Source organism: Mytilus californianus, unplaced genomic scaffold (genome assembly GCF_021869535.1).
Source record: "Mytilus californianus isolate M0D057914Y unplaced genomic scaffold, xbMytCali1.0.p SCAF_11, whole genome shotgun sequence".
Classification (NCBI taxonomy): Eukaryota; Metazoa; Mollusca; class Bivalvia; order Mytilida; family Mytilidae; genus Mytilus; species Mytilus californianus.
In genome coordinates, this window is record NW_026262593.1 from 26,335,961 (window position 1) to 26,360,349 (window position 24,389).

Genomic DNA, 24,389 nt, shown 5'->3' on the forward strand with positions numbered 1-24,389 from the left:
AATATCATAATAAAAGAATCGTAAAGGGTAACAGAAACCTTTGTCTCGCTTGCAATGGTTGCTGGTAGTGTAAAAGGGTAATTATGACGGCAAAGCTAAGTCCATTCATTAATAATATACCTAACATTTAAAACATATATATATATATATTTGCCCCAAAAAATAAGTCTATTTATCAGTAAAACATGGAAAATGAAAACAAATATTTTTTAAACTTTATTCTGGATACTGTCTTTTGTTCATGAAATAGCCTTTTCTCACTTTCATAATAATCTGTGAAGGTTATTGATATTAGAAAAAAACACTTTAACCACAAACCTAACTTCAACAATGAAGACACCGACGACAGAATATAGGATCGCTTTGTATCGTTTCCCTGGCTGTCGTCGGTGTATCGTCAAATTTATACCTTACATTATTCCGTTACACATTAGTATTTATAAACTGCTCAAGCTGAACTTCTGTTACAGTAGTAGAATCTCTATTGTTGCTTTTTGTTTCGTCATGGCGCCAATTGCACGTAATAAGTTTTTTAAAATGTTTCTTGAATTGGTTATCAAATATCCCGTATATAAATGGGTTTGCAACGTGGTTGACAAGATAAAGTCTTTCGCCAATCCTTAACATTGCAAACTGGAAAGTGTTTAGATCGTCCTTATCGATCATTTTCTCTGTAATCTGAAGTATAAACAGTGGAATGTAACTCACTGCAAAAACCATAGATATTGCAAAAGCGATTTTGGTCATTTTACTTGAAATAGCCTTCTGTGTAGAGCTGGTGATTTTCTTTTTGATTCGTCCCGTATGCTGTATGTATAATTTCCGTCCTATAATCGAGTATATCACGACTAAGACAATTGTGTAAACAAAGAACAATGCTAGAAAACCGTAACTGAATGCAGTGGAATAAATTGACGGATTGGAAAGTGATATAGCACAGCTAAAGCCAGTTAAGTTATATCCAACTTTTATTTTTTCGTATTTAGAGAGGCCAAAATGTGGTGCAGATAGGATGAGTGCAATGCTGAAGCAAGCAATTACCCAGTAGTTGACGTTATCCAAACTTATTTGTGTTCTCAGCGGGAAGCATATCTTCCGGAATCTGTGAATGGATAGAAGTAGTAATAAGTGTGTTGAATACAACAGTAGGAAATACAGCAAAACAACAAACACAACACATGCCCATTCTCCTTCAAATGAATAATAGTGTACTATCCGAGCAATGTTAAATGGTATTCCTATCGTACAGAATATCTGATCCGCCACTGCTAGATTCCAAACAATAGTTCTGTGTACGCTTTTAACATATTTCTTACCATAAATAACCAGAACTACGATGTTCCCAGGAACTCCAATTATTAAAGTAATCACGATAAAAACTATAGGTGGCAATAAATTCCTGAATTTTTCATCTTCGAAATCACTTATTGTCATTGTTAAATTAGCCATGATTAATTCGAAATGCACACGGAATGCAGTTGTTTGCTTGACATCAAATCCAATGTGCATACATGTGTTATTAGTGGTGAAAACTAAATGCAATATATGTCGTTAGTATTCACTGGTATTTGCAAATAAAGAAAAGTTTAAATATTCAAGTATATAATAAAATACAGTTAAGAGTGTCAAAATAATGATGTTTCGTTATATAACAACACTTTAAATTAATGATTAAAAAGCGGATATGAAGAGTGTAAATCTAATATCTTATGCTTCGTATATCAAATCGGGATTCATATTTTATTAAATGAAACAAGTGCTTCCTCGTGCAATTATTTTCTCTATGAATAGATACATTTAGAATTGGGAATATAGCAACCTGCTGTTAATAAGATTAACAAGCATTTGATCGAAATTCATTCCGCTGTGACTTAGTTCTAATGATTGCTTGCTTACTTGTACGATTTTCTTATTTTCGAGGCTATTTTGAACGCAATACAGCGTTCAGTTAATTCTATCTAAATGAATTCCACTTTCCGACAAAGTATTATCAACTGTTTCCGAATATTATCGGACGTCTTTTTGTAGAACTTTATTGCAGGGCAATTTGAGTGCGAAAGATAATATTTAATGAAATTGAGAATGGAAATAGGGAATGTGTCAAAGAAACAACAACCCGACCAAAGAGCAGAAAACCGCCGAAGGCTACCAATGGGTCTTCAACACAGCGAGAAAATCCCGCACCCGGGGGCGGGCTTCAGCTGGCCCCAAAACAAAAATGAGCACTAGTTCAATGAAAATGGACGTCACACCAAACTCCAAAACATATAAATGAACTAAAATTAAAAAACATACAAGACTAACAAAGGCCAGAGGCTCCTGACTTGGGACAGACGCAAAAATGCGGCGGGGTTAAACATTTTTTTTTTTTGATATCTCAACCCTCCCCCTATAACTCTAGCCAATGTAGAATAACCAAACACACAGCAATACGCACAGTAAAACTCAGTTTAAAAGAAGTCCGATTCCGATGTCAGAATAGGTAACAAAAGAAACTAAGCAAAATGACAATGATACATAAATTAACAAAGGACTACTAGCAGTTACTAACATGCCAGCTCCAGACCTCAATTAAACTGATTGAAAGATTATGTCTTCATCATATGAAAATCAAGCACAATCCCTCTTGTTAAGGGTTTAGTATAATGACATTATAAAATATATGAGAAAATAACCCGTGTCATGCCAACAACTGGTTTTAGAATAAATGTGTTTATTTCCGATGCAAAGACCCTATGAGTGAATCAATATTAATACCAAAATATGCCAGTATCTTCAATAATTTATAGATATTAGACGATTGCTTGCATTTTACCTTTTTGTTTCATCCTTAGGTATGGTGGCCATCTTGGTTGATGAACAAAAATAGAGCAAAAATTATTTTAACAGAATGCTATTACGAAGTCTCCCAAAAAAGTCCCAATAACTATATATCCCTAAGGACTCTTCCTATTATTCATTCAATTCATCTTGCAGAAATCATTGTTTAGGGGTCGGGATCTGAATCATTTACAAGATATAAGAACATTCTCATATGACATGGTGTGGGGATGACCCCTGGGGACTATTTCAATGTGTCATTTAAGCAAAGATGAACAGTGGAGGGACAACACTTCACAACAAATGCCAAGTGATCCAAAAAGTTTATACTGGACTTTAATTGGCCTTTTGCCAGATGAGCTTCAAAAGATGATTGAATAATTGTTGATTCAACAAATTTTCTAATTGTCTGTTGCAACCTAAATATTAGAATCAAAGCACTGTAAGCGCTGTAGGCAGTTAACCAAAAACCAAGGCAAACGTAATTATGAAAACTGTGGCAGTGTTGCTTCAATTTTTTTTTTTTAAGATTTGAAAGAACAAACATTAAACATTCGTATATTGTACATTTATTTTATTTTATTAATTAATATTTCATCAAGGTTTTCAAAAGCAACTCATATATCAATGTAAATGACCCCCATCTTCACCCCCAAGTGCATGCTGTTATTCCATACCAAGTTTGGAATAAAATGACAGGTGATTATAAAACAGTTGGTCAAACATTCACTGCTTGAAAGATTTATATGTTTTCTTTAAAATGAGCCATACATGAAAATTATTATAACCAAGAAATAATTTAATAAATAATTAAAGTAAATTCAATTAACCTAGACTCATTTTTTGCATCAAATTTTTTTTTATAATAAACAAGAAATAATTGTAACAGGAAGTCTCCAAAACAAAGCCCCATTATTCGTCATTTCCATGGTCTCCTGACATTGGGCATAAGTCCAGTTCATATTGGTTTGGTCTAGTAAAGTGATATGCATATGTGACACCTAGGAGATTGACCCTGTATGTCATTCAAATTTTTTTGAAATGATGAACAGGAATAAATATGGTTTAGCTGTGTGTATCTCGGTGACCACAGGGACTCTCCCTATGTTTCATTTGATTTGTTTTATTGTCTCATACATGAATATATATGGTTTAGGGGTGGGAATCTCGACCATTTCCAAGTTCTCAATCAGGAGGGGGTGGGGTGACCCGAGGAACTCCCCATATATTTCATTTGATTTGTTATATTGTCCCATACATGAATATATATGGTTAAGGGGTGGGGATCTTGACTGTTTACAAGTTCTCAAACAGGAGGGGCTGGGGTGTCCCCAGGGACTCCGCCTATATTTCATTTGATTTGTTTTATTGTCCCATACATGAATGTATATGGTTTAGGGTGGGGATCTCAACCATTTCCAAGTTCTCAAACAGGAGGGGTTGGGGTGACCCCAGGGACTCCCCATATATTTCATTTGATTTGTTAAATTGTCCCATACATGAATATATGGTTTAGGGGTGGGGATCTCGACCGTTTACAAGTTCTCAAACAAGAGGGATGGGGTGACCCCAGGGACTCCCCCTATATTTCATTTGATTTGTTTTTTTGTCCCATACATGAATATGTATGGTTTAGGGGTGGGGGTCTCGACCATTTCCAAGTTCTCAAACAGGAGGGGGTGGGACGACACCGGGGACTCCCCCAAATTATTTTCATTTGATTTCTTTTATTGTCCCATACAAGTATATATATTGTTTAGGGGTGGGGATCGCGACGGTTTACAAGATAAAAGTACATTTTCAAATTAAAGGGGGTGGGGATGACCCCCACGGAATCACCCTATATTTTGGTTGATTTTTTGTATTGTCCTGTTCTCATTACTGAAGACTGCATGTGTCTATCACTTACTGTTTTCGAGAAATAGTCATTTGAAAATTTAAAAATAAAATGCTTCGCTGGGGCGCAGCTTGATACGACTGCAGAGGTTGAACCCTGAACAGTTGGGGCAAGTATGGACACAACATTCAAGCTTGATACAGCTCTGCATTTGGATTGTTATTAAATATTTGACACAGCATAGGTTTCTGACACAGAAAGAATGTGGTCTAAGAACTTGAATTTTTTTAATTTACCTATTATGGTCCAATGTCCAAAATCAAAATACATGGTTAGATTCAGCATATCAAAGAACCCCATATATTCAATTTTTGTTAAAATCAAACAAAGTTTAATTTTGGACCCCAACTTGGACAAACTTGAAAACTGGGCCCATAATCAAAAATCTAAACACATGTTTAGATTCAGCATATCAAAGAACCCCAAGAATTCAATTTTTGCTAAAATCAAACTAAGTTTAATTTTGGACCCTTTGGACCTTAATGTAGACCAATTTAAAAAACGGGACTTAAAATTAAAAATCTAAATACACGTTTAGATTTGGAATATCAAAGAACCCCAATAATTCAATTTTTGATGAAATCAAACAAAGTTTAATTTTGGACCCTTTTGACCTCAATATGAAGCAATTTGATAGCGGGGCCCACAAATAAAAAATCTAAATTCATGGTTAGATTCAGCATATCAAAGAACCCCATATATTCAATTTTTGTTGAAATCAAAAAAAGTTTAATTTTGGACCCCAACTTGGACCAACTTGAAAACTGGGCCCATAATCAAAAATCTAAACACATGTTTAGATTCAGCATATCAAAGAACCCCAAGAATTCAATTTTTGTTAAAATCAAACTAAGTTTAATTTTGGACCCTTTGGACCTCAATGAAGACCAATTTAAAAAACGGGACCCAAATTAAAAATACGGTTAGATTTGGCATATCAAAGAACCCCAATAATTCAATTTTCGATGAATTCAAACAAAGTTTAATTTTGGACCCTTTTGACCTCAATATGAACCAATTTGATAGCGGGGCCTACAAATAAAAAATCTAAATACATGGTTAGATTCAGCATATCAAAGAACCTCATATATTCAATTTTTGTTGAAATCAAACAAAGTTTAATTTTGGACCCCAATTTGGACCAACTTGAAAACTGGGCCCATAATCAAAAATCTAAATACATGTTTAGATTTAGCATATCAAAGAACCCCATGTATTCAATTTTTGTTGAAATCAAACAAAGTTTAAATACTGGACCCTATCTTGGACCAACTTGAAAACAGGGCCCATAATAAAAAATCTAAACACATGTTTAGATTCAGCAAATCAAAGAACCCCAAGAATTCAATTTTTGTCAAAATCAAACTAAGTTTAATTTTGGACCCTTTGGACCTCAATGTAGACCAATTTAAAAAACAGGACCCAAAATTAAAAACCTAAATACACGGTTAGATTTGGAATATCAAAGAACCCCAATAATTCAATTTTAGATGAAATCAAACAAAGTTTAATTTTGGACCCTTTTGACCTCAATATGAACCAATTAGATAACAATGTCCACAAATAAAAAATCTAAATACATGGTTAGATTCAGCATATCAAAGAACCCCATATATTCAATTTTTGTTGAAATCAAACAAAGTTTAATTTTGGACCCCAATTTGGACCAACTTGAAAACTGGGCCAAAAATCAAAAATCTAAATACATGTTTAGATTCAGCATATCAAAGAACCTCATATATTCAATTTTTGCTAAAATCAAACAAAGTTTAATTTTGGACCCTTTGGACATTAATGTAGACCAATTTGAAAACTGGACCCAAAATTAAAAATCTAAATACACTGTTAGATTCGGCATAACAAATAAATAAATGTGATCAAAGATTTTACAAATCTAATGCGCCATACTGTGCAATTAAAGATTACTTCTTGAAATTTTTCAATATTTGAAATTTGAAAAAAAAATAATATTTGAAGAATAATTCTTTTTAATTTCTGAAATCTGAAATGAGAAAAAATTGGCCCCCCACAATTTCTTTTTATCCCCCCCCCCTTTTTCCCCCAAAAAAATTCTTTCCCTCAAGATATGGTCATAATCTCAATTCAAATTTCCAATGGAGTTGGCAACCATAATTACCCATTTAAATTTACCATAGTGCTAACTTAATCTATTTTATAATAGAATTAATAAAAATATAGTGTCAAATCTTTCATATGGATTTTTTTGTAAAAAAAAAAGATGAAAACATTTGCAGATATTTTTACTGGTCTTCCTTTATAAATATGCATTTCTTTAAACATAATTTAAAAGCAGTGTAAGGGAAGTAACCAAAACGTTGTATTTGGATTACCTCCCTTACACTGTTTTAGATTATCTTTATTGTTCATTAACCATTACTTTATACATAATTTAAAAGCAGTGTAAGGGAGATAATTTCAATGATGTATTTGATTTATCTCCCTTACACTGCTTTAAATTATGATTTGTACTAAAGTATTTGTCCATTAACCAGGACAACCTTGTTTTTCCCCCTTTTTTGCCCCTAATTCCTAAACGGTTTGAGCCATAACCCCCCAAAGCAAATCCTAACCATCCCTTTGTGGTATGGAAACTTGTAGTATAATTTCAGAGAGATCCATACACCGTTCCACAGTTATTGTCTGGAAACTAGAAAATGCTAATTTTTGGCCCCTTTTTGGCCCCTAATTCCTTAACTGTTGGTACCATAACCCCCAAAATCAATCCCAACCTTCCTTTTGTGGTATTTAACCTTATGGTCAAATTTCAAAAAGATCCATTCACTTAAACTAAAGTTAGAGTGCGAAAACCAATATGTATTCGGACGACGACGCCGGACGACGACGACGACGACGCCAGACGACGACGACGACGACGACGCCAACGTCATACCAATATACGACCACAAAATTTTTTTGCGGTCGTATAAAAATAAAATCCTATAGGGTTCTATAGTTAACCCCTCCCTTCTTCATGTCCCTCAAATACCGCTAAATAGACCCCAATGCACAAACAAAAGATTAATGGCTCCGCTAGACATGTTAGTCTAATATTCTATGAAACCCTAAGTAAATCTGACAAACGGTCAAAGTTGTCTTCTTTGACGGTTTGAGTGGATTCGGTCCGACTTGTCTCGGGGACGAGTTGTCCACATTACTTAAAACATCCCATCTCTGTAATCTGTGATCGTAATTCTGCCAAGCAAGGCACACCTCCATTCACATAGAGGGAAAAGTCAGTACACGATAATTTACAATACAACGCGCATCACTTTATATATTAAAATATAAAAAAAATTCAGCCACCTCATAAATTATTATGTGCATCAACGTCGATTTCCGCATCTGTTTCATTAAACTGGACCCCTGTTGTGTTCACTTATCGCTACACTTCGGTGCGAAGCTATAGATAGAACGGCGGACCAGTTTACTGTTTCATGATCTCGTTTCATTCATAAAATAACAACAACCTTATTTGGCAAGATAAGTTAAAAATTACCGCCCACTTATATAACTTTATTTCCTCTATCATAGAGATTTGTTGTACATGAACAATATTCCTGCGCATTTTCGCATTTGGGAAATATAAACGACTTGTATAAAGTTCCGATTTTCGGCGATGAAATATTTCATACAATTGTTCTTTGACATCGTAGCCAAAAGCACAGGGGATAATAAACTACGTACGGATTTCTATTGAGCACTACTTCCTATGTGCAACTTCAAAAGTTTTGGGTAGTTCGACGATCATTTAAGGTTTTTCTGGTCATATTTTTTGTATTCCAGAAATAAAAGTATTAAAAAAATGTCCAAATAGTTATAAATAACATAATAGCCAGCTAGATAATAACAATGGCACGTATTTCAGCATTTATTGGGTAGAACACAAATCTAGTTAGGATGCTCGCATAAAGCAGCTTAACTGCCTAAAAAAATAGATAATGTATTTTGTGTAAAAGCCTGTAGTATCAACAGTGATAGCAACATAGTTGTCTATCAGCATGCTTAGAACTCAATGAAACTTTACAATTCAGTTGTGATTTTTGCTTTAACATTTTACTTGTATGTTATTTTGTACACATTTTTGTGAACAGTCAGACAGTAGTCCCTTATCAAACAAAAACGGTTTGGACTTCTTTCCTGTTGTGATATGCAGTTAGAAACAATAAGGTCAAATAAGTCAACACTTCTCTGTGATAAACCATAGTACTTTAGCAAGTCTACCAGCTGACATGGCCATTATATTGTAGTGTGTCAGACCATCAATTTTAAGCTTACCACCCACTTAAGGTGACAATTGAAATTTAGCATGCTGTACCAAATTACTCTTGCTTCATTATCATATATATTCCATCGAAATTTCATACTACAATCAAATTGAAAGCTAAATCAAACTGACAGGAGAGAATACATCAAAACATAAGAGAGACATAGATTATTAAATGTTAAATCCCAGTGAAGGCAGATAAAAATACCATTTGTGAAAAAGTAATCAACCAACAAATTAAAGTTGAATAAATTAAGCCAACAAAATGAATCTATGTCATTTATTTTAGATGACCATTTATTTATTCTAGAAAAATGAAACATGATTCTTTAATTGGCTGACATCACATCTCTGGCTTAATTTAAAATGAAGAGAAAAGAAAACATTATCTGTTATGCATTGATTAAAAATAATAATCTTTTGATCGTAGAAGCAGCAAAGGATTTTTTTTTTAATTTACTTTTCTTAACAAATTATTTTCAATTGATAAAAAATAAACTGAAAAGAAAATATACTAAATAAATGTACAAAATGGGTGTACGCATACATTATATATATATATATATATATATATATATATATAGTTTACAAAGAATTGTTTTGTTTTTATGCATATATTAAAAATATTTTGGTTTGCCCAAACCCTACCCAAAGGTAGAGACAGTAGGTAGGTAGGTAGGTAGGCATTTTCTTTTTTTTTTCGGCAAAGAGAAGATGAATTGTCAGATGTTTTTTAGTATTCATGACTATCTGATTAAAAAGATTAAAAAAAATTTCACATCAGGGCAATTTAAGATTTTAGTAGGCAGCTATTTTCTGGGTAGGTAGGGTTAGGGCAAACAAACATAGTCTTTTTTATGGCCTAACATGTATACCTCATATACATGTACAGACTGAAAAAACATTACAACATTATTTCTAATATCTAGCTACCCTGTTTTCATGAATATGAATTATTCATAAATATTCAAGGATAATTTAAGAATATTCAAGGATAATTCAAGAATATTCAGGAATATTCAGGAATAAATCTTATTTTGTCCAATTTCATCTTCTCTTTCAGTTTCTAAATATATCAAACATTCACTAGACAAATGTTTCCTATAGTTCGAACTTTCTGAAAAAGAACCTTCACCTATAATTTTTTTACAATTGTATAACCATAGTTAACAAAACAGTAGGATTTCTTCCCTTCTTCCAGTTAACAATATGAAATCTGCATTTTGTCTTGTTATCTATATGATATCTGCCCTTTGTCTTGTTAACTATACGATATCTGCCCTTTGTCTTGTTAACTATATGATATTGTACATGCATGTCCCTTCATCTATTTCACAAATATGATATCATCCCTGCATCTATTTAACAATATGACATCATCCCAATGTCTAATTTACAATATAAAATCATCCCTGTATCTATTTAACAATATGATATCATCCTTGCATGTATTTAACAATATGATATCATCCCTGCATCTATTTAACAATATGATATCATCCCTTCATTTATTTAATAATATGATATCATGCCTGTGTCTATTTAACAAATTGATATAATTCCTGTGTCTATTAAACAAATTGATATAATTCCTGTGTCTATTTAACAGTATGATATCTTCCCTTCTTCTGTTTTATTTGATAACAGTACATCTCTGTACCATAAATGTTCGCAGATAATATTTAATATTTGTGCGACATCATTAAAGTCTGTTTTACCATCATTATCGGGAATATTTCTTATTTTCAAGATTGGGATTTTCCAATTTTGTTCAAAATCTCTGATGTCTCTTTGCGTTATTTCTGTATGTGCATGCTGATCAAATCTTAAATAAGTTAAGGATATTTTTTGCTAATATTGAAAATATAAACCTTTTTATAAATGATATCTTTGTCAAAGTTCATTTATAATAAATGAAAATTATTGGAAAATTAAGATAGGTTCATGTATTGGTTTTTAGATAATAGCAATTAAAAAAATAAATTTGAAGTTTCAACAGAAAAAAGAATTCTTGTAATTTTTCATATGAAAGTCTGTAATATGAAGGTTTTATTATTAGTTCAGTGACACATAAACTTAACATTATCAATGTTCTATGAAAATGAGGATAGGGTCAGATGAACTATGCCAGACAGACATGTACACCTTACAATCATCCAATACACCAAATATCTCTAATAGTACCTGAGAAACAGATCAAGGCACAAAATCTTAACATTGACCAATGAACCATGAAATTGAGGTCAAGTTCATATTAACCTGCCAGTCGGACATGTACACCTTACAATCATTCCATTCACCAAATTTATTTGAACTTATGCTTATGGTATCTGAGATACAGATTTGACCACCTAACTTTAACCTTGATCCATGAAATGAGGTCTAGGTCAGGTGAACCCTACCTGACTGATATGTAGACATTGCAAGGAACCCATATACCAAATATAGTTATCATATTACTCATAATAAGTGAGTATTTCACTATTTTTTTTCAAGCAGTCACTGAACCATGAAAAGAGGTCAAGGACAATACACCTTATTGCTATTTATGCCAATCTGGATAAGTTCTAAAATTACACAACTTTTTCAGACCAGTTGAAGCTATCTGGTACCTTGTTCAAACAATATATTATGCATAAAACTTTTCATAGAGACATGTTTATACCATCATAGACACATCAAACAAAGACAAACAACACTAAGGCTATATCACTAAGTTGCGGTATCTTTTATTGTGATGATGGCACCCCTGTGGCAAAACTAGTTGACACAATAAAAGATACCACAACTTAGTGACAGCCTACTATAGTTTTGATGTCTTTGAATCTTCTTGTATGATGTACAAAGTAATAAGACAACGTTTTTTGTAGTAGGAGAGGGATGTCTTTGGTTGATGTGGACTTTTGTATTGTGAGGTATTTTTTGGTGAGTCCTATTATCCCTGTTTATATATAGTGTTTTCTCTTCTCTGTTTGAAGTATTCCAGTTGTTATAACAGCTATTATTATGCTATGCTGATAAGAATTTTTTTCTTTTTTTATGTATATTACACAAAGGATACTTTGTTCCCATGATGATTTTACAAGATGTATCTTTTGGTCCACTAAATCTTCCAAAGTTCTGTGGAATGTCATCAAAACTACTCTTGTCAACAAATGAAAATAGGTACATAGTACAGTCACACTTTTCTAAACATGCCTGAAAAGAAAAAAAAAGAAAAACATGTTTAGTTTTTAAGCATTATTTTTATTTCTTTTAAGGTGCCAGCAAGACAAAAGCAGAAACAAAAAAATAAAATACCTGTGTTTTTTTTCACATAAAGAAGAAATGTTAATTTTACTAAAAAATTACAAAAGAATTCTATTATCAAGAATATAACAAAAGATAAAACTAGAAAAACTGAGATGTCACTAAGGGCCTGCTTGCACATTTTATGTTAGGCACAGAGTCTGATGCTGTGTATACATGCATACACAGCAATTCATGTTCATTGGGGGTCAATTTCATAAACTCTGACACAGAGATTTAATTTACAGGTAGGATAATTTAGGATAAATCTAATGTTTTGTTAATATCTAAGCACTTTTTTATTTTGATAGGTATTTAGGTAAGTGGTAGGCAACAAATATTTTTTTGACACAGTTATCATTTTGAAATAGCAAATTATATCTACATAATGATTTTCATAGAAATTCTATTTAAAACATTTCTAAAACATTTGGCACCAGGGATTAATTTGGAATGCATATTTCACCTATACATCAATTTTTGTAAAAATTCTTAAACAAAAAGTATTTCTCAATATTTACACAGAAAAACAAAGCCTTTACCAAATATTTTACATGTACAATCAATTTGGAATAGCACATTATACAAATATCTAAATTTTTGTTGAAATCATAGCAAAAAAAAAAATTGTTTCTCAATTTTTGATTTTTTAACAAAGTAAGTCAATACCCTTTTTTTAACCTTTTTAAACTTTGGTACCTTCAATCAAAAGGAAAAATATCTTATTTCACCTATGTTTCAATTTTTGTTTAAATCTTTGCATAAGAATAATTTTTAACATAAACTGTTGTTACAGAGATATGTCTCGCCTGTATGTAATTTTGATAGTAAAATGAAAATGGAAACAGCACCTCTTATTTCTTGCCTTCACTTCTTTGTAGAGGTGAGACAAAAAACTAAGTTTTCAACACATCTACCCCCCAATCATTTCCAATTGAACTGCAAATTTGACATCAGGAAACCTGAATTCAATTTGGAATAACTTATTATGTCACTATATCAACAATGTTTCTGAAAATTTGTGAATATTTAACAAAAGTTTAATATAAATAACATTTGATTAAATGTTGTATTTATCTAAATTAGTGTGAAGTAAAAATAGGTCTCATCAGAAACAGGAATTTTTTGTACAAAATGTATATAAATATCCTTTTTTCTTATATGAAGCTCTTCTACATTCTGGAATGAAACTTCAATATTTATCTATAGTTTCAAATGCCTAAATAAGGAGAATTGTTTTGACCTAAAGTACCAGCAACTTATAATCAACAAAATTCCTTTTTTTTTTTAATTTTATTTTTACAGAATTTTAAGATGCAATTTTAATTGTAAATTACATGGCCATAGCATTATGTGTTCAAAAATATATGTTCAAAAAATGTATTCATTAAAAAACAGGAAGTTGATGAGCAATGAATGTGTAAACCTATCACTTGCTGCAAAATTTCAAGAAACACTGATTTGCAGTGCCTGAGAAAATAGTGTCATTTCATGTGACTGAGGGGTGGGGGGTGGACACATTGACAGATGGACCGACAGAGGTAAACCAATATGCCCCAGCCCTTTAAAAAAAAAAGGTTTTTTTTAACATCCTGTACCATTTAAATTAATATTGTATCCATTATGCCAGGTGAGGTATAATGATCAAGAAGTAAATAGAAGACATTGAAAATAAATTTTCTGAATTAATTAGGCAAACGCCTTACCGGCTGAATATGGTCAAACTTTTTCAATGCCCCTTCACCTGCATCCCATAATTGTAGCTTGAACATTATCACTTTGTTGAATTGCTGTATTTTTCCTGGCCAGTAAATAGTTGTTGTCTGTATTCCTTCAATGACAATGTATTTATTAGTTCTTAGTCTTAAGAATCAGAAAAAAATAGTTTGACACATGCATCAGGGTTTAAAAACAATGAAAACCACTGTCTGACTATGGTATACCCATTGTACTTCTAACAGAAAGTAAGAAAAACTAGTGAGCAATAATATACAATGTACCATTAAAGGCATATTACACTTCTGCGAATAAAGCTTCAAAATAGTAAGTCGAGAGTGGCAAAAATATGTTTTATACAGATTTTCAAACTTTCCTATACAAAAAAAAAAGAGTTATTTCATGAACCTGCAAGCTCTTTAAATATAAAAATCTACTCAATATTCATGTAAAATGCTATAATATAGGGGTTTTCAATTCCTGAAGAAGAGTTTGTATTCTGTGGAGTAGTCTAATGTTAACTGAGAGTGATGGCAATTGTTAAGTGGTTGATGTTTGCAATAGTAATTCCTACATGTAGACTCCATTATACACATGTACAGTCAACATAAAACTGAAGGAATAATTCCTGAGTTACAACTAAATATTTCCCATATTTCAGTATTAAGCTATTAAGCTTTCCTTTCTTTAATACTTATCTAAATAAAATCTTTAACTGTGTCTGATCTAGAATTTTTTCATAAAAACTGCATCCTCTGGCAAACTTTATAATATTTATGATTGTTGATCACATATTTTATGCAAAAATGGTTCTATAATGCACTTTAAGATCCAAAACAAATTTTCTTATGTTCATTTTAACTGTTATTGTCATGACAACATTATACCTGCGGTCTCACTATGACTGGTAGGAATCTGGTTCCCTGATAATTTTGCAATAGTACTAGTTTTTCCTACACCACTCTTACCGACCAGAAATATTTTGTATATCACTTCCTCAACTTGTGTAGGAACATTGGGTTTTTCTAGGAGACCTGTAAAAATAAATGTACAGGTAATAGTAATTATTGATTATAATAATATTGATTTGTCAAATAACATGTATATGATGTAAGAATTGAGAAAAATTGTATCAGATCACTATAAAACATGTAGATATTACAAAAACTCATGGTAAGAGTTAACAGTTGTTCAAGGGGGCATATCTATGAGGTACAAAGCAGAGTTCATATTCATATCACATTAGCATTTTCTCGTTGCAGAAAGAAAGGATATTCCAAATGAAATGGTACATTAAAAATTTACAGGCTTTTTAATCAGCCAGACAAGTATTAAATGAACAGATAAATCTATTATGTTTATCGGTAGTTATATTTTTTTGTGAAAGAAAAATAACAAATAAAACTACTATTTGTACAGTTTATATGCTATCAAATTTTCATTAAAATGTCTGGATTTTTACCAGAATAAGAGAAGGTTTGCTAAGGCACTTTTTCATATCCTTGGCCTGAAAAAAAAGTCACAAAGTATCCTCTAGTATTTATCAAACAAAAACCTTAAGAGTTAAGATGTCAACAAAACATTGGTCACTCAGATACCATATTATGATTGACTTTGAATAACATATATGCTTTTAATAGTAGGCCATCAGACTTCTTCAATCTAAAGAAAAAATTACAAAACACTTTGAGATATCATACAGGAGGGTGTGGATGGAGGTTTACAGAATAGAGAATAATGGGCAAAAAATTTAAAGAATGGAGAAAAAGTGACCAAAAAAATAAAGAATAGAGAATAATGAGGTGCTAAAATATAAAGAATAGAGAAAAATGGTCTAAAAAAATTAAAGAATACATAAATGAAGGACCCCCCATCAAGATCCTCTTACAGCAACGTCATAAAACAGTGCAGAGAGATATAAACTTGTGTAATGCTTGATTTTTTTTGGCAGAACTTCAATGCAGTCTCATTTATGGCTACTTAGACTAACCAAACAAGGATATTCTATATATGGCTATTGGTTTGTTCTTTTTGGTCAAATTGAACCAAATAAAAAAATTTATTTTTATTTTAATTTTTTTTTTTTGTGAGAAGTTAACTTCATCTTACCAAAAGTTTTCCTAGTGACCAAGTTCTTCTGAAGTAATGATGAGATTATTTCCCTTCCTTCTTGTGACCGATACCATTCATGATTTAGATATGTTCCTGGAGACAGCATTATTTATTCCTAAAAATAAAGATAAAACAATAAAATCCTATAATAATTTTTTAAATAAAATTAAAGAACCTTAGTGAGCGCGCTCACATACCCCACATCCCCACATTGTCACTGGAGAAATAAAATAACAGTAAGAAAAAAAAATTGAATCATAATTTCCTGTCGATATGCACATCTACGTAGTATGTCCTTATTATCTAGAAAGGTTTCATGAAATTCTGTTGTGTGGTTTCGGAGGAGTTGCGATGACAAACTGTTGCAGTAGTATATTGAAGCAAATAAGTTCAAAGGGGCATAACTCCTAGAAAAAAAATTGAATTGTAATTTCCTGTCGATATGCACATCTGCATAGGATGTCCTTATTATCTAGAAAGGTTTTATGAAATTCTGTTGTGTGGTTTCAGAGGAGTTGCGATGACAAACTGTTGCAGTAGTATATTGAAGCAAATAAGTTCAAAGGGGCATAACTCCTAGAAAAAAAATTGAATTGTAATTTCCTGTCGATATGCACATCTGCATAGTATGTCCTTACTATCTAGAAAGGTTTCATGAAATTCTGTTGTGGTTTGAGAGGAGTTGCGATGACAAGAAACAGTACTGACGGACTGATGGACAGACAGACGGACGGACGGGTCAAAAACATTATACCCTCCGCAACTCGTTGCGTGGGGTATAATAAAAAAAAAGTATATGCAAACATTGAGCTGTAATGCTGTTTTTTTTTTAATACATGTATAATGAATATATTCACCTACACTTTACATATCTATATAAGATAGCAAAAATATAATGTTCTACAAAAAATGACAAAACTTGTATAGTTTTACCTATATATTTGTGACTTAAAGAGTATAAAGAGACAAAGTGATTTACCTTTAAATGTATAATATTAATGATCCTGGAAGTAATTACGATGCTAAAATTATAAGAACCAAAAGCGTGTTTATAGGATGACCAGTAATGTCAGGTGATGACCCTGTACTGAATCTGGGATAATGACATGAAAATCACTTGTTTTAGTATCATACCTCTATTTTTCTTCCAAAAAATCACTTCTTTAAGTATCGTTTTTTTTAATTACCCCACTATTTTCAACACCCACGTACAGTCAAATTGTGGGCGTGACAGTAAAATTTTATTACATAATCTGTAAGCTGAAACCTTGAATTTTACAAGAAAATACTTCCAGTTCTGTTAAGAAAGTATTAGTTCATTATGTAAATAGAAATAAGAAGATGTCAAAAAAATGGATGTGGTATGAGTGCCAATGAGACAACTCTTCTTCCAAGTCACAATGTGTAAAAAGAAAACAATTATAGGTCAAAGTACAGCCTTCAACACGGAGCCTTGGCTCACACCAATCAGCAAGCTATAAAGGGCCCCAAAATGACTAGTGTAAATCAATTCAAACAGGAAAACTAACAGTCTAATCTATATAAAAAACGAGAAACACTTATGAACCACATCAACAAACGACAACCATTGAATAACAGGCTCCTGACTTAGGACAGGTGCATACAAATGCAGCAGGTTTGAACATTTTAACAGGTGCCAACCTTCACCCTAACCTGAAACAGTAGTGTAACATTACAACATTAAAAGACACACTATAAAATATCAATTGAAATGGCTTAACAGGACCAAAAAGACGTATAAACAAAAACAAAGTAAACATACACTAAACAAATAAATCTGATCTATGTCACATTATAAATACAATTAATAAAAAAGACAATGTCAAAAAGACAACTCTAACCTGGGACAAAATGGTGTACCGTACACAGGTAAATTTAAATATAATAATTTTGTTGTTAGATGTATGAAAATATATAAAGCCTTCATTATAGCATTTATATCAACAAAATTAGAATTACAGATGAATGATTGCATCAAAGGCATAAATAAACCTTGCTACATAAAAGAAGTAAAAGATCCATTTTTTTTATTATTTTACTGACATGACTAATAATCAGATATAAACTAAACATGTATGTTTAAAATTTTGATAAAACTACAAAATCACAGAATTTCTAATTTGCTACTTAAATGAGTGATTTAAAATCACTTATTTCTGTTCCCATGACCATGATGACTGTACAATGCTAAAAATAAAACAATGAGGAAATACTGTAGTTTTTGGCTTATATATCTTAATAGTTAAAGAAGTTGTAGCAAAACAGACATAGTAAGAATGATCAGCATGTCAAGATCTATATCTATATGTACATTTGTACATGTATCTTTGGTGTAACAGTACAAGTTGTCATAAAAACAAACTATAAAAACCAGTTGAAAAGAGCTTAACGTGAGGGCATGATACGCCTGTCGCTTTTTCAATGAATAAAGTTCAAAAACTCCTCAATGTCATATCAGAAACTTAAAAAAAAACAAAATGGAGCTTATTTTAATAGATATAAACCAGATACCAAAGTGTCATAAAAACTGCTGCAAGCATTTTTCAGTTATTGTCCGAAAACTGGAAATCCACCCTTTTTTATGAATAAAATCCCATCACTCGGAAACATAAATCTAAAATTTATTAAAATAGAAAGGGAGCTCACGTCAATAGATATAAACAATTTCATAAAAATTGGTTAAAGTGTTTTTGAGTTATTGTCTGACATGTTCACGAAGGACGAAAGGACAATAGTAGACCATATTACATGGTAACATACATCCAGTAAATGGGCTTATAAAAACATAGACTGGACATGGCAGGGTATTTATACATCCCAACAACAAAAAAGACACTCTATATTTTTTTGAAAGTACAGATCTGAGAGTACTCGCAGTTACTGACAACAAGTTAAAAGCCAATAACAATGAAATAAAAAAATCATGCATCTAAGACTTAAATATCAATCAGTACACATTCACCATTTAATGGATTCAGTGTAAAGATGTCATTAACAGTAGGAGAAAAACATGACCTTTTGCAAAGCCAACAAACAGGTATATACAGATTGTAGGGCCATGAATGTACATATGTATATAAAAATACACCTTCACTAGCCAAGGATTACGATCTAGTCCCCTCCTCTCCACCCATGGCGGATTAAGATAGAATTTCGGATCCACTATGTAGAGATTTCCATTGGTCGCAGTTGTAACTGGCTGCATCCAATCAAAAAGAGTTTTTAATATGATCATGTGTGAATGTAGAAAATGTAAATAAACAATTGCCACATGCAGTCAGGGGTACTTCTAGTACAAGTAATCTTTATTTACTTGAAGAATTCAAAAAAAATATACTTGTATAAGTTAATTATAATGTTTGAATAATCTCCCCTTAATTTTCTCAAAAAGTCACTTGTATAAGTAAAAAATTTTTACAATCCCACAAAAATTCTCAAGTTTTGAGATGTAAAAACATGCCTTTAATGACTTTTCCCAGGTTAGCTCATAATTTTTTATTAGAGTTCAATGTTTCATCTCATTAATTCAACAAAGAAACTGATTGCGCAAAGATCTTATGTATTTGTGCAAGGCCTTCAAAAATTGCTCCTTGGGGGCTTGTAAATGAGCAGTGTTCTGAAGATAACAGACAAATGAGATTTTCATTGTCCATGAAATTACACTTAAATGATTAGTGAAGACATCTGCAAAGGACAGACAATTTAAAATTCTATTAGAGCAAAGAAGTCCTAAGAATTCAAGAAAAGAAGATAGGATGACTTTTTAACTTGTATAAGTAAAATAACTCTAGAACGGTAAAAGTGACACCACCAAAATTCAAACTTGATCTGTGTTTTGTGGTAATAAGCATTGTGTATAAGTTTCATGACATTTGGTTGAGACAAACTTAAGTTAGAGAACGGAAATTAAAATTTTGCAATTTTTACATTTATAAAGGGGCATAACTCTAGAACAGTTAAAGTGACGCCACCAAAATTCACACTTGATCTGTGTTTTGTGGTAATAAGCAAGTATAAGTTTCATTACATTTGATTGAGGTAAACTTAAGTTAGAGAACAGAAACTAAAAATTTTGCAATTTTTCCATTTATAAAGGGGCATAACTCTAGAACAGTTAAAGTTGATCTGTGTTTTGTGGTAATAAGCATTGTGTATAAGTTTCATAACATTTGGTTAAGGCAAACTCAAGTTAGAGAATGGAAACCAATTTTGGGCTGTACGTTCGTATGTACGTTACTAAGTACGTACAGACGGACAAGGGTAAAACTTAATATAAAAATCTGAATGTCTAAGGGACATAACTAAGCCAATTTTTTTTTTACCTATACAAGTAAATAAAATACACTTGTATAAGTATCCTACAAATTTACTTATATAAGTATATTAATATCACTTCTTCAAGTAAATAAAAATTACTTGTACAAGTAGTACCCCTGACTGACATGCAGATTGTGCAAAAAGTCTTTACCCCCAAAACATAGGACAATCTTAGTGACAATCTTAAAGTTCTTGATCAACTAATTGAAGATTCTGGGTATGTTGGAATGTATTTAGAATGGTATTTAGCTGAAGTTTGTCTCCGAATGACCTTAGATCTGCTCTGAATAACCTTTTGACGTCAAGCAACACCCACTTTTTAATTATGACGTCACATTTTTTAAATTGTGATGTCAAATTTTACTGGAACTTGTGTGATTTTAAGTAATGGCGGACAAATTTGCATACAAGTGTAAATACGCTTTCGAGACGCAACGGCCATACTTCCAAGACGTCCATAGGATGTGCCGTCCATACCGCCATATCGTCCATAGAACATATCATCCATACTTTAAGTATTTATTCCATTGTGGTTATAACATAAAATATAATAATACAACAACTATTTTTTTATAGTTATAACATAAATATGATTCTATAGTATATTTTGTTAAATGTACAAGTTTGCTGATTTGAAATAGTCAGTATAGATCTAGACTATATATTTATTTTTACTTCTGAACATCTGCTAAAGACAAGTAGACTCATAGAAGGCTGGTTTTATGGTAATGTTTTTGATAATTCATCCCTACTATGACTTCGAAAATTGATTTACAGCTTTTTAACAGAATACAAAATACATTTACAAGTTATAATAACCATCTACATGTATATATCACAATACTTTCACAATACTTTATTAATAAAATTAATTTTCGAAGAAAAAAAAACCCATGGACGACGCATCTTCACAAAGTATGGATGATGTTGTCCCATGGCTGATACATCTTTTCTAGGTATGGCCGATATATCCTATGAACGTCATGGCAGTATTGAAAAAAATAATAATTTAAAGGATTCTCTGTTTTGTTTTCAAATGCTAGTCAATAACTTATCTTTGAATTTTTGTCATTTTTACTCAAGATTCTTTGCAAGAAGAAATTAAAAGAATAAGAAGCAAAAAAACAAATAAAAAATAAAAAATAACATGAAAAAATTAAAAAAGAAAAACATTAGGAAAAAAAAGAAAAAATGTAAATTTAGACAGAAAAATCAACAAATGATATGAATTAAGTTTAATTAACAAAGACTAAAGCAACATTCTATTCTTCATTTTCAAGAAAAGGTGAAATGTCAATTTGATAAGAAACCTGAGCTACCTGTACAGGTAAATTTTAATGAAACATACAAGCTGAAAACTTCAATGCTGATTGATTTCAACAGGTAACATAATTAGATAAAACATCAACCTATGTTTTATGACCCCAATAAATGGCCAGCATCTCAAGATTGAATACCCCAATAAATGGCCACCATTCGATGGTGACCATACAAGAGGGTGGACATAATTAAGAGGAAGTCACAGGTTGTACTGTACGTCTATTCTACACCTCATAAAAGGGATAGTTATTACATTTTGGAGTTATCCCTCATTTGATGGGTTGTTCCCAACCTGTTAAATAAGATGGCAGATGACGGTAATTGGTCCTCGACTAATTCCAAAACCGTGGCTCTTGGGTCCTTATGATATTTTTTGACAATTCGCTCCGCAGCTAGTCCTCGACTAGTCCAAATAATTATGACATCTTGGAAGGCTATTTTAAATTTTTGCTTTGACGCCTTCCTGCGATGTAAGGCGTCAAAGAAAAAAATATAATAGCCTTTCAAGATGTCTTCTTCTTCTTCCTGGTACGGGAAAGACTCCGGTGCCGGAGTGTGGAATATCCCGGAACTGTGGCGCTATGTACATGCAAATGGATGTCGAAAATTTTGTTATAAGATAAAAATATTTGCCACAGTTCAATTACAATTTAAAATAACATTAGTTGTAGCTTTATGTTAAACATATTCACATTATGTACAGTGGCTTAAATACACTAATTAATTAGCCAGACTAAAACCTCCAAATGTTAAGGTGGAGATACCACCTTTGAAGGATTCTAGGGAGGGTGACATGCAAATTGTTTCTGGGAGATCGTTCCAGACAGCAATAGTACTTGGGAAAAAAGATGATTTAAAAAAGTCTTTATTTGTATATATATGTCGAAATTTATGTAGGCCTCTAGTTCGCCTATCAGATTGTGTCAGGACGTCATTAGTGACTTCGACCAACCCCCCATTAATCTTATAAATCAAGACAAGCTTAGCTTTTGTTCTACGGGATTGCAAGTTTTCCCATTTTAGTTTGTTTAACATACCAGTGACAGCACCTGGTGATCTATCGTTATAGTCATTAAAAACATATCTTGCTGCCTTATGCTGTATCTGCTCAATTTGGTTTATTTGGCTTTGTTTGTACGGATCCCAAACTGGTGAGGAGTACTCGACGGTCGGACGCACAAGTGATGTGTACGTAAGGTTTTTAACCTTACGTGTACAATTTTTCATGTTTCTACGTAAAAATCCTAGTGTTTTATTTGCCTTTGAAGTTATATTATTAATATGGGGCCCCCAATCAAGATCATTGCTTATCGTAACTCCTAGATACTTGCTGTCTTTAACAGATTCAAGTACATGGTTATGTAATTTATATTGAAATAAATTAGTTTTCGACTTATTAGAAATATTTATGACATAGCATTTTTCAGGATTAAATTTCATTTGCCATTCAGATTCCCAATTTTCAAGGCTTGATAGATTTTTTTGGAGTGCTTGAGAATCTTATGGCCTCATTTATATTATTTGATGTTTCATAAAGTAAACAGTCGTCAGCAAAAAGACGAACCTTACAGGAGACATGCTCAGGTAGGTCGTTTATGAATAACAAAAATAAAGTTGGGCCTACAGTAATACTGAGGAACACCAGAGTCAACAGCTAATTTGGAAGATTAAACACCGTTAAGCAGGACTTGCTGTTGCCTGTTTGACAAAAAATCTTTTATCCAAAGTAAGTTATTTTCACGTATACCATAATAATTGAGCTTTGTTATTAACCTTTCATGGGGGACCTTATCAAAAGCTTTGGAAAAATCTAAAAGTATTGCATCAACTTGATTACCTTCTGCTAAGTATTTGGCTATGTCCTGGATGCTGATAACAAGTTGTGCTTCACAGGAACGTTTACTCCTAAAGCCATGTTGGCAATCATTTAAAATATTATTTAAATCTAAATGTTTTCTAATGTTACTTGTTAAGACGTGTTCTAAAACCTTACAACATAATATAGCCGTTAAAGAAACAGGTCTATAGTTAATTGCATTATGCTTATCTCCCTTTTTAAAAATTTGCACAACATTTGCCTGTTTCCACTCAATGTCATAATTATTTGGACTAGTCCTCGACCAGTGTATCAATCTTTTAAAAAATGTACCTTGAAATTCATAGACAATAATAAAAAGTCTCAAATGCGTCACATTAGCCAGCCAACAGCAAAGTACTTGTTGATATTTTTATATTCGCACTGGGAGAAAATGCGGTGTGGTTTCTATACATATTAAAAAAATGTTCGATTGTTCAAACTTTACTGAAACCATGGACGCTGACATATTGAAAATGCTAAAACCTAGTGTTACACTAATGACAGGATGATTGACCGGATTGGTACTTTTAATTGTCGATGAACTCATTCAGGCCAACATTTGGAGCTCAAAAATATTTTAAAAACATTTTTTCAGATTTTCATAAAATAGTTTAGTATCTCAAGGTCTCCAAATATAAAAAAAAAACAACCAAATAACAAAAAAGTAATGACCATTTATATCTATAATCCGGTCATTACCCTATCACTATCCGGTCAATCTTCTTGTATATTGATTGGTTCCCGGTTCCAATGGT

The 24,389-nt window shown here is 32.0% G+C and overlaps 2 protein-coding genes across 3 annotated transcripts; both read right to left on the bottom strand.

Annotated features, from left to right (window-relative positions):
* Window positions 1-203: 203 nt before the first annotated feature.
* Window positions 204-1,636, bottom strand: LOC127719815 (type-1 angiotensin II receptor A-like). The gene has a single exon (XM_052226122.1). The coding sequence runs from the start codon at window positions 1,507-1,509 to the stop codon at window positions 424-426; it is 1,086 nt and encodes a 361-aa protein (XP_052082082.1). The 5' UTR covers window positions 1,510-1,636; the 3' UTR covers window positions 204-423.
* A 7,927-nt stretch (window positions 1,637-9,563) lies between these two features.
* LOC127719820 (ciliogenesis and planar polarity effector 2-like) lies at window positions 9,564-24,375 on the bottom strand. Of its 2 annotated transcripts, none has more exons than XM_052226128.1 (6): window positions 23,926-24,375; window positions 16,116-16,233; window positions 14,894-15,040; window positions 13,997-14,121; window positions 12,064-12,200; window positions 9,564-10,827 (listed from the first exon to the last, which is right to left on the bottom strand). In XM_052226128.1, the coding sequence occupies exons 2-6, from the start codon at window positions 16,222-16,224 to the stop codon at window positions 10,605-10,607; spliced, it is 741 nt and encodes a 246-aa protein (XP_052082088.1). In that variant the 5' UTR covers window positions 16,225-16,233; window positions 23,926-24,375; the 3' UTR covers window positions 9,564-10,604. The 2 variants fall into 2 exon arrangements, with proteins under 2 accessions (XP_052082088.1, XP_052082089.1); XM_052226129.1 differs by lacking the exon at window positions 23,926-24,375 and adding an exon at window positions 23,614-23,769.
* Between the last annotated feature and the right edge of the window lie 14 nt (window positions 24,376-24,389).

Excerpts from the sequence above, each read along its gene's own strand:
- LOC127719815 (XM_052226122.1), bottom strand. The coding sequence starts at position 1,509 with ATGCACATTGGATTTGATGTCAAGCAAACAACTGCATTCCGTGTGCAT.
- LOC127719820 (XM_052226128.1), bottom strand. The coding sequence starts at position 16,224 with ATGCTGTCTCCAGGAACATATCTAAATCATGAATGGTATCGGTCACAA. Across the intron at positions 15,041-16,115 it reads GGTCACTAGGAAAACTTTTG|GTCTCCTAGAAAAACCCAAT; the intron begins GTAAGATGAAGT and ends TTATTTTTACAG. Across the intron at positions 12,201-13,996 it reads AGTTTGACCATATTCAGCCG|GCATGTTTAGAAAAGTGTGA; the intron begins GTAAGGCGTTTG and ends TTTTCTTTTCAG.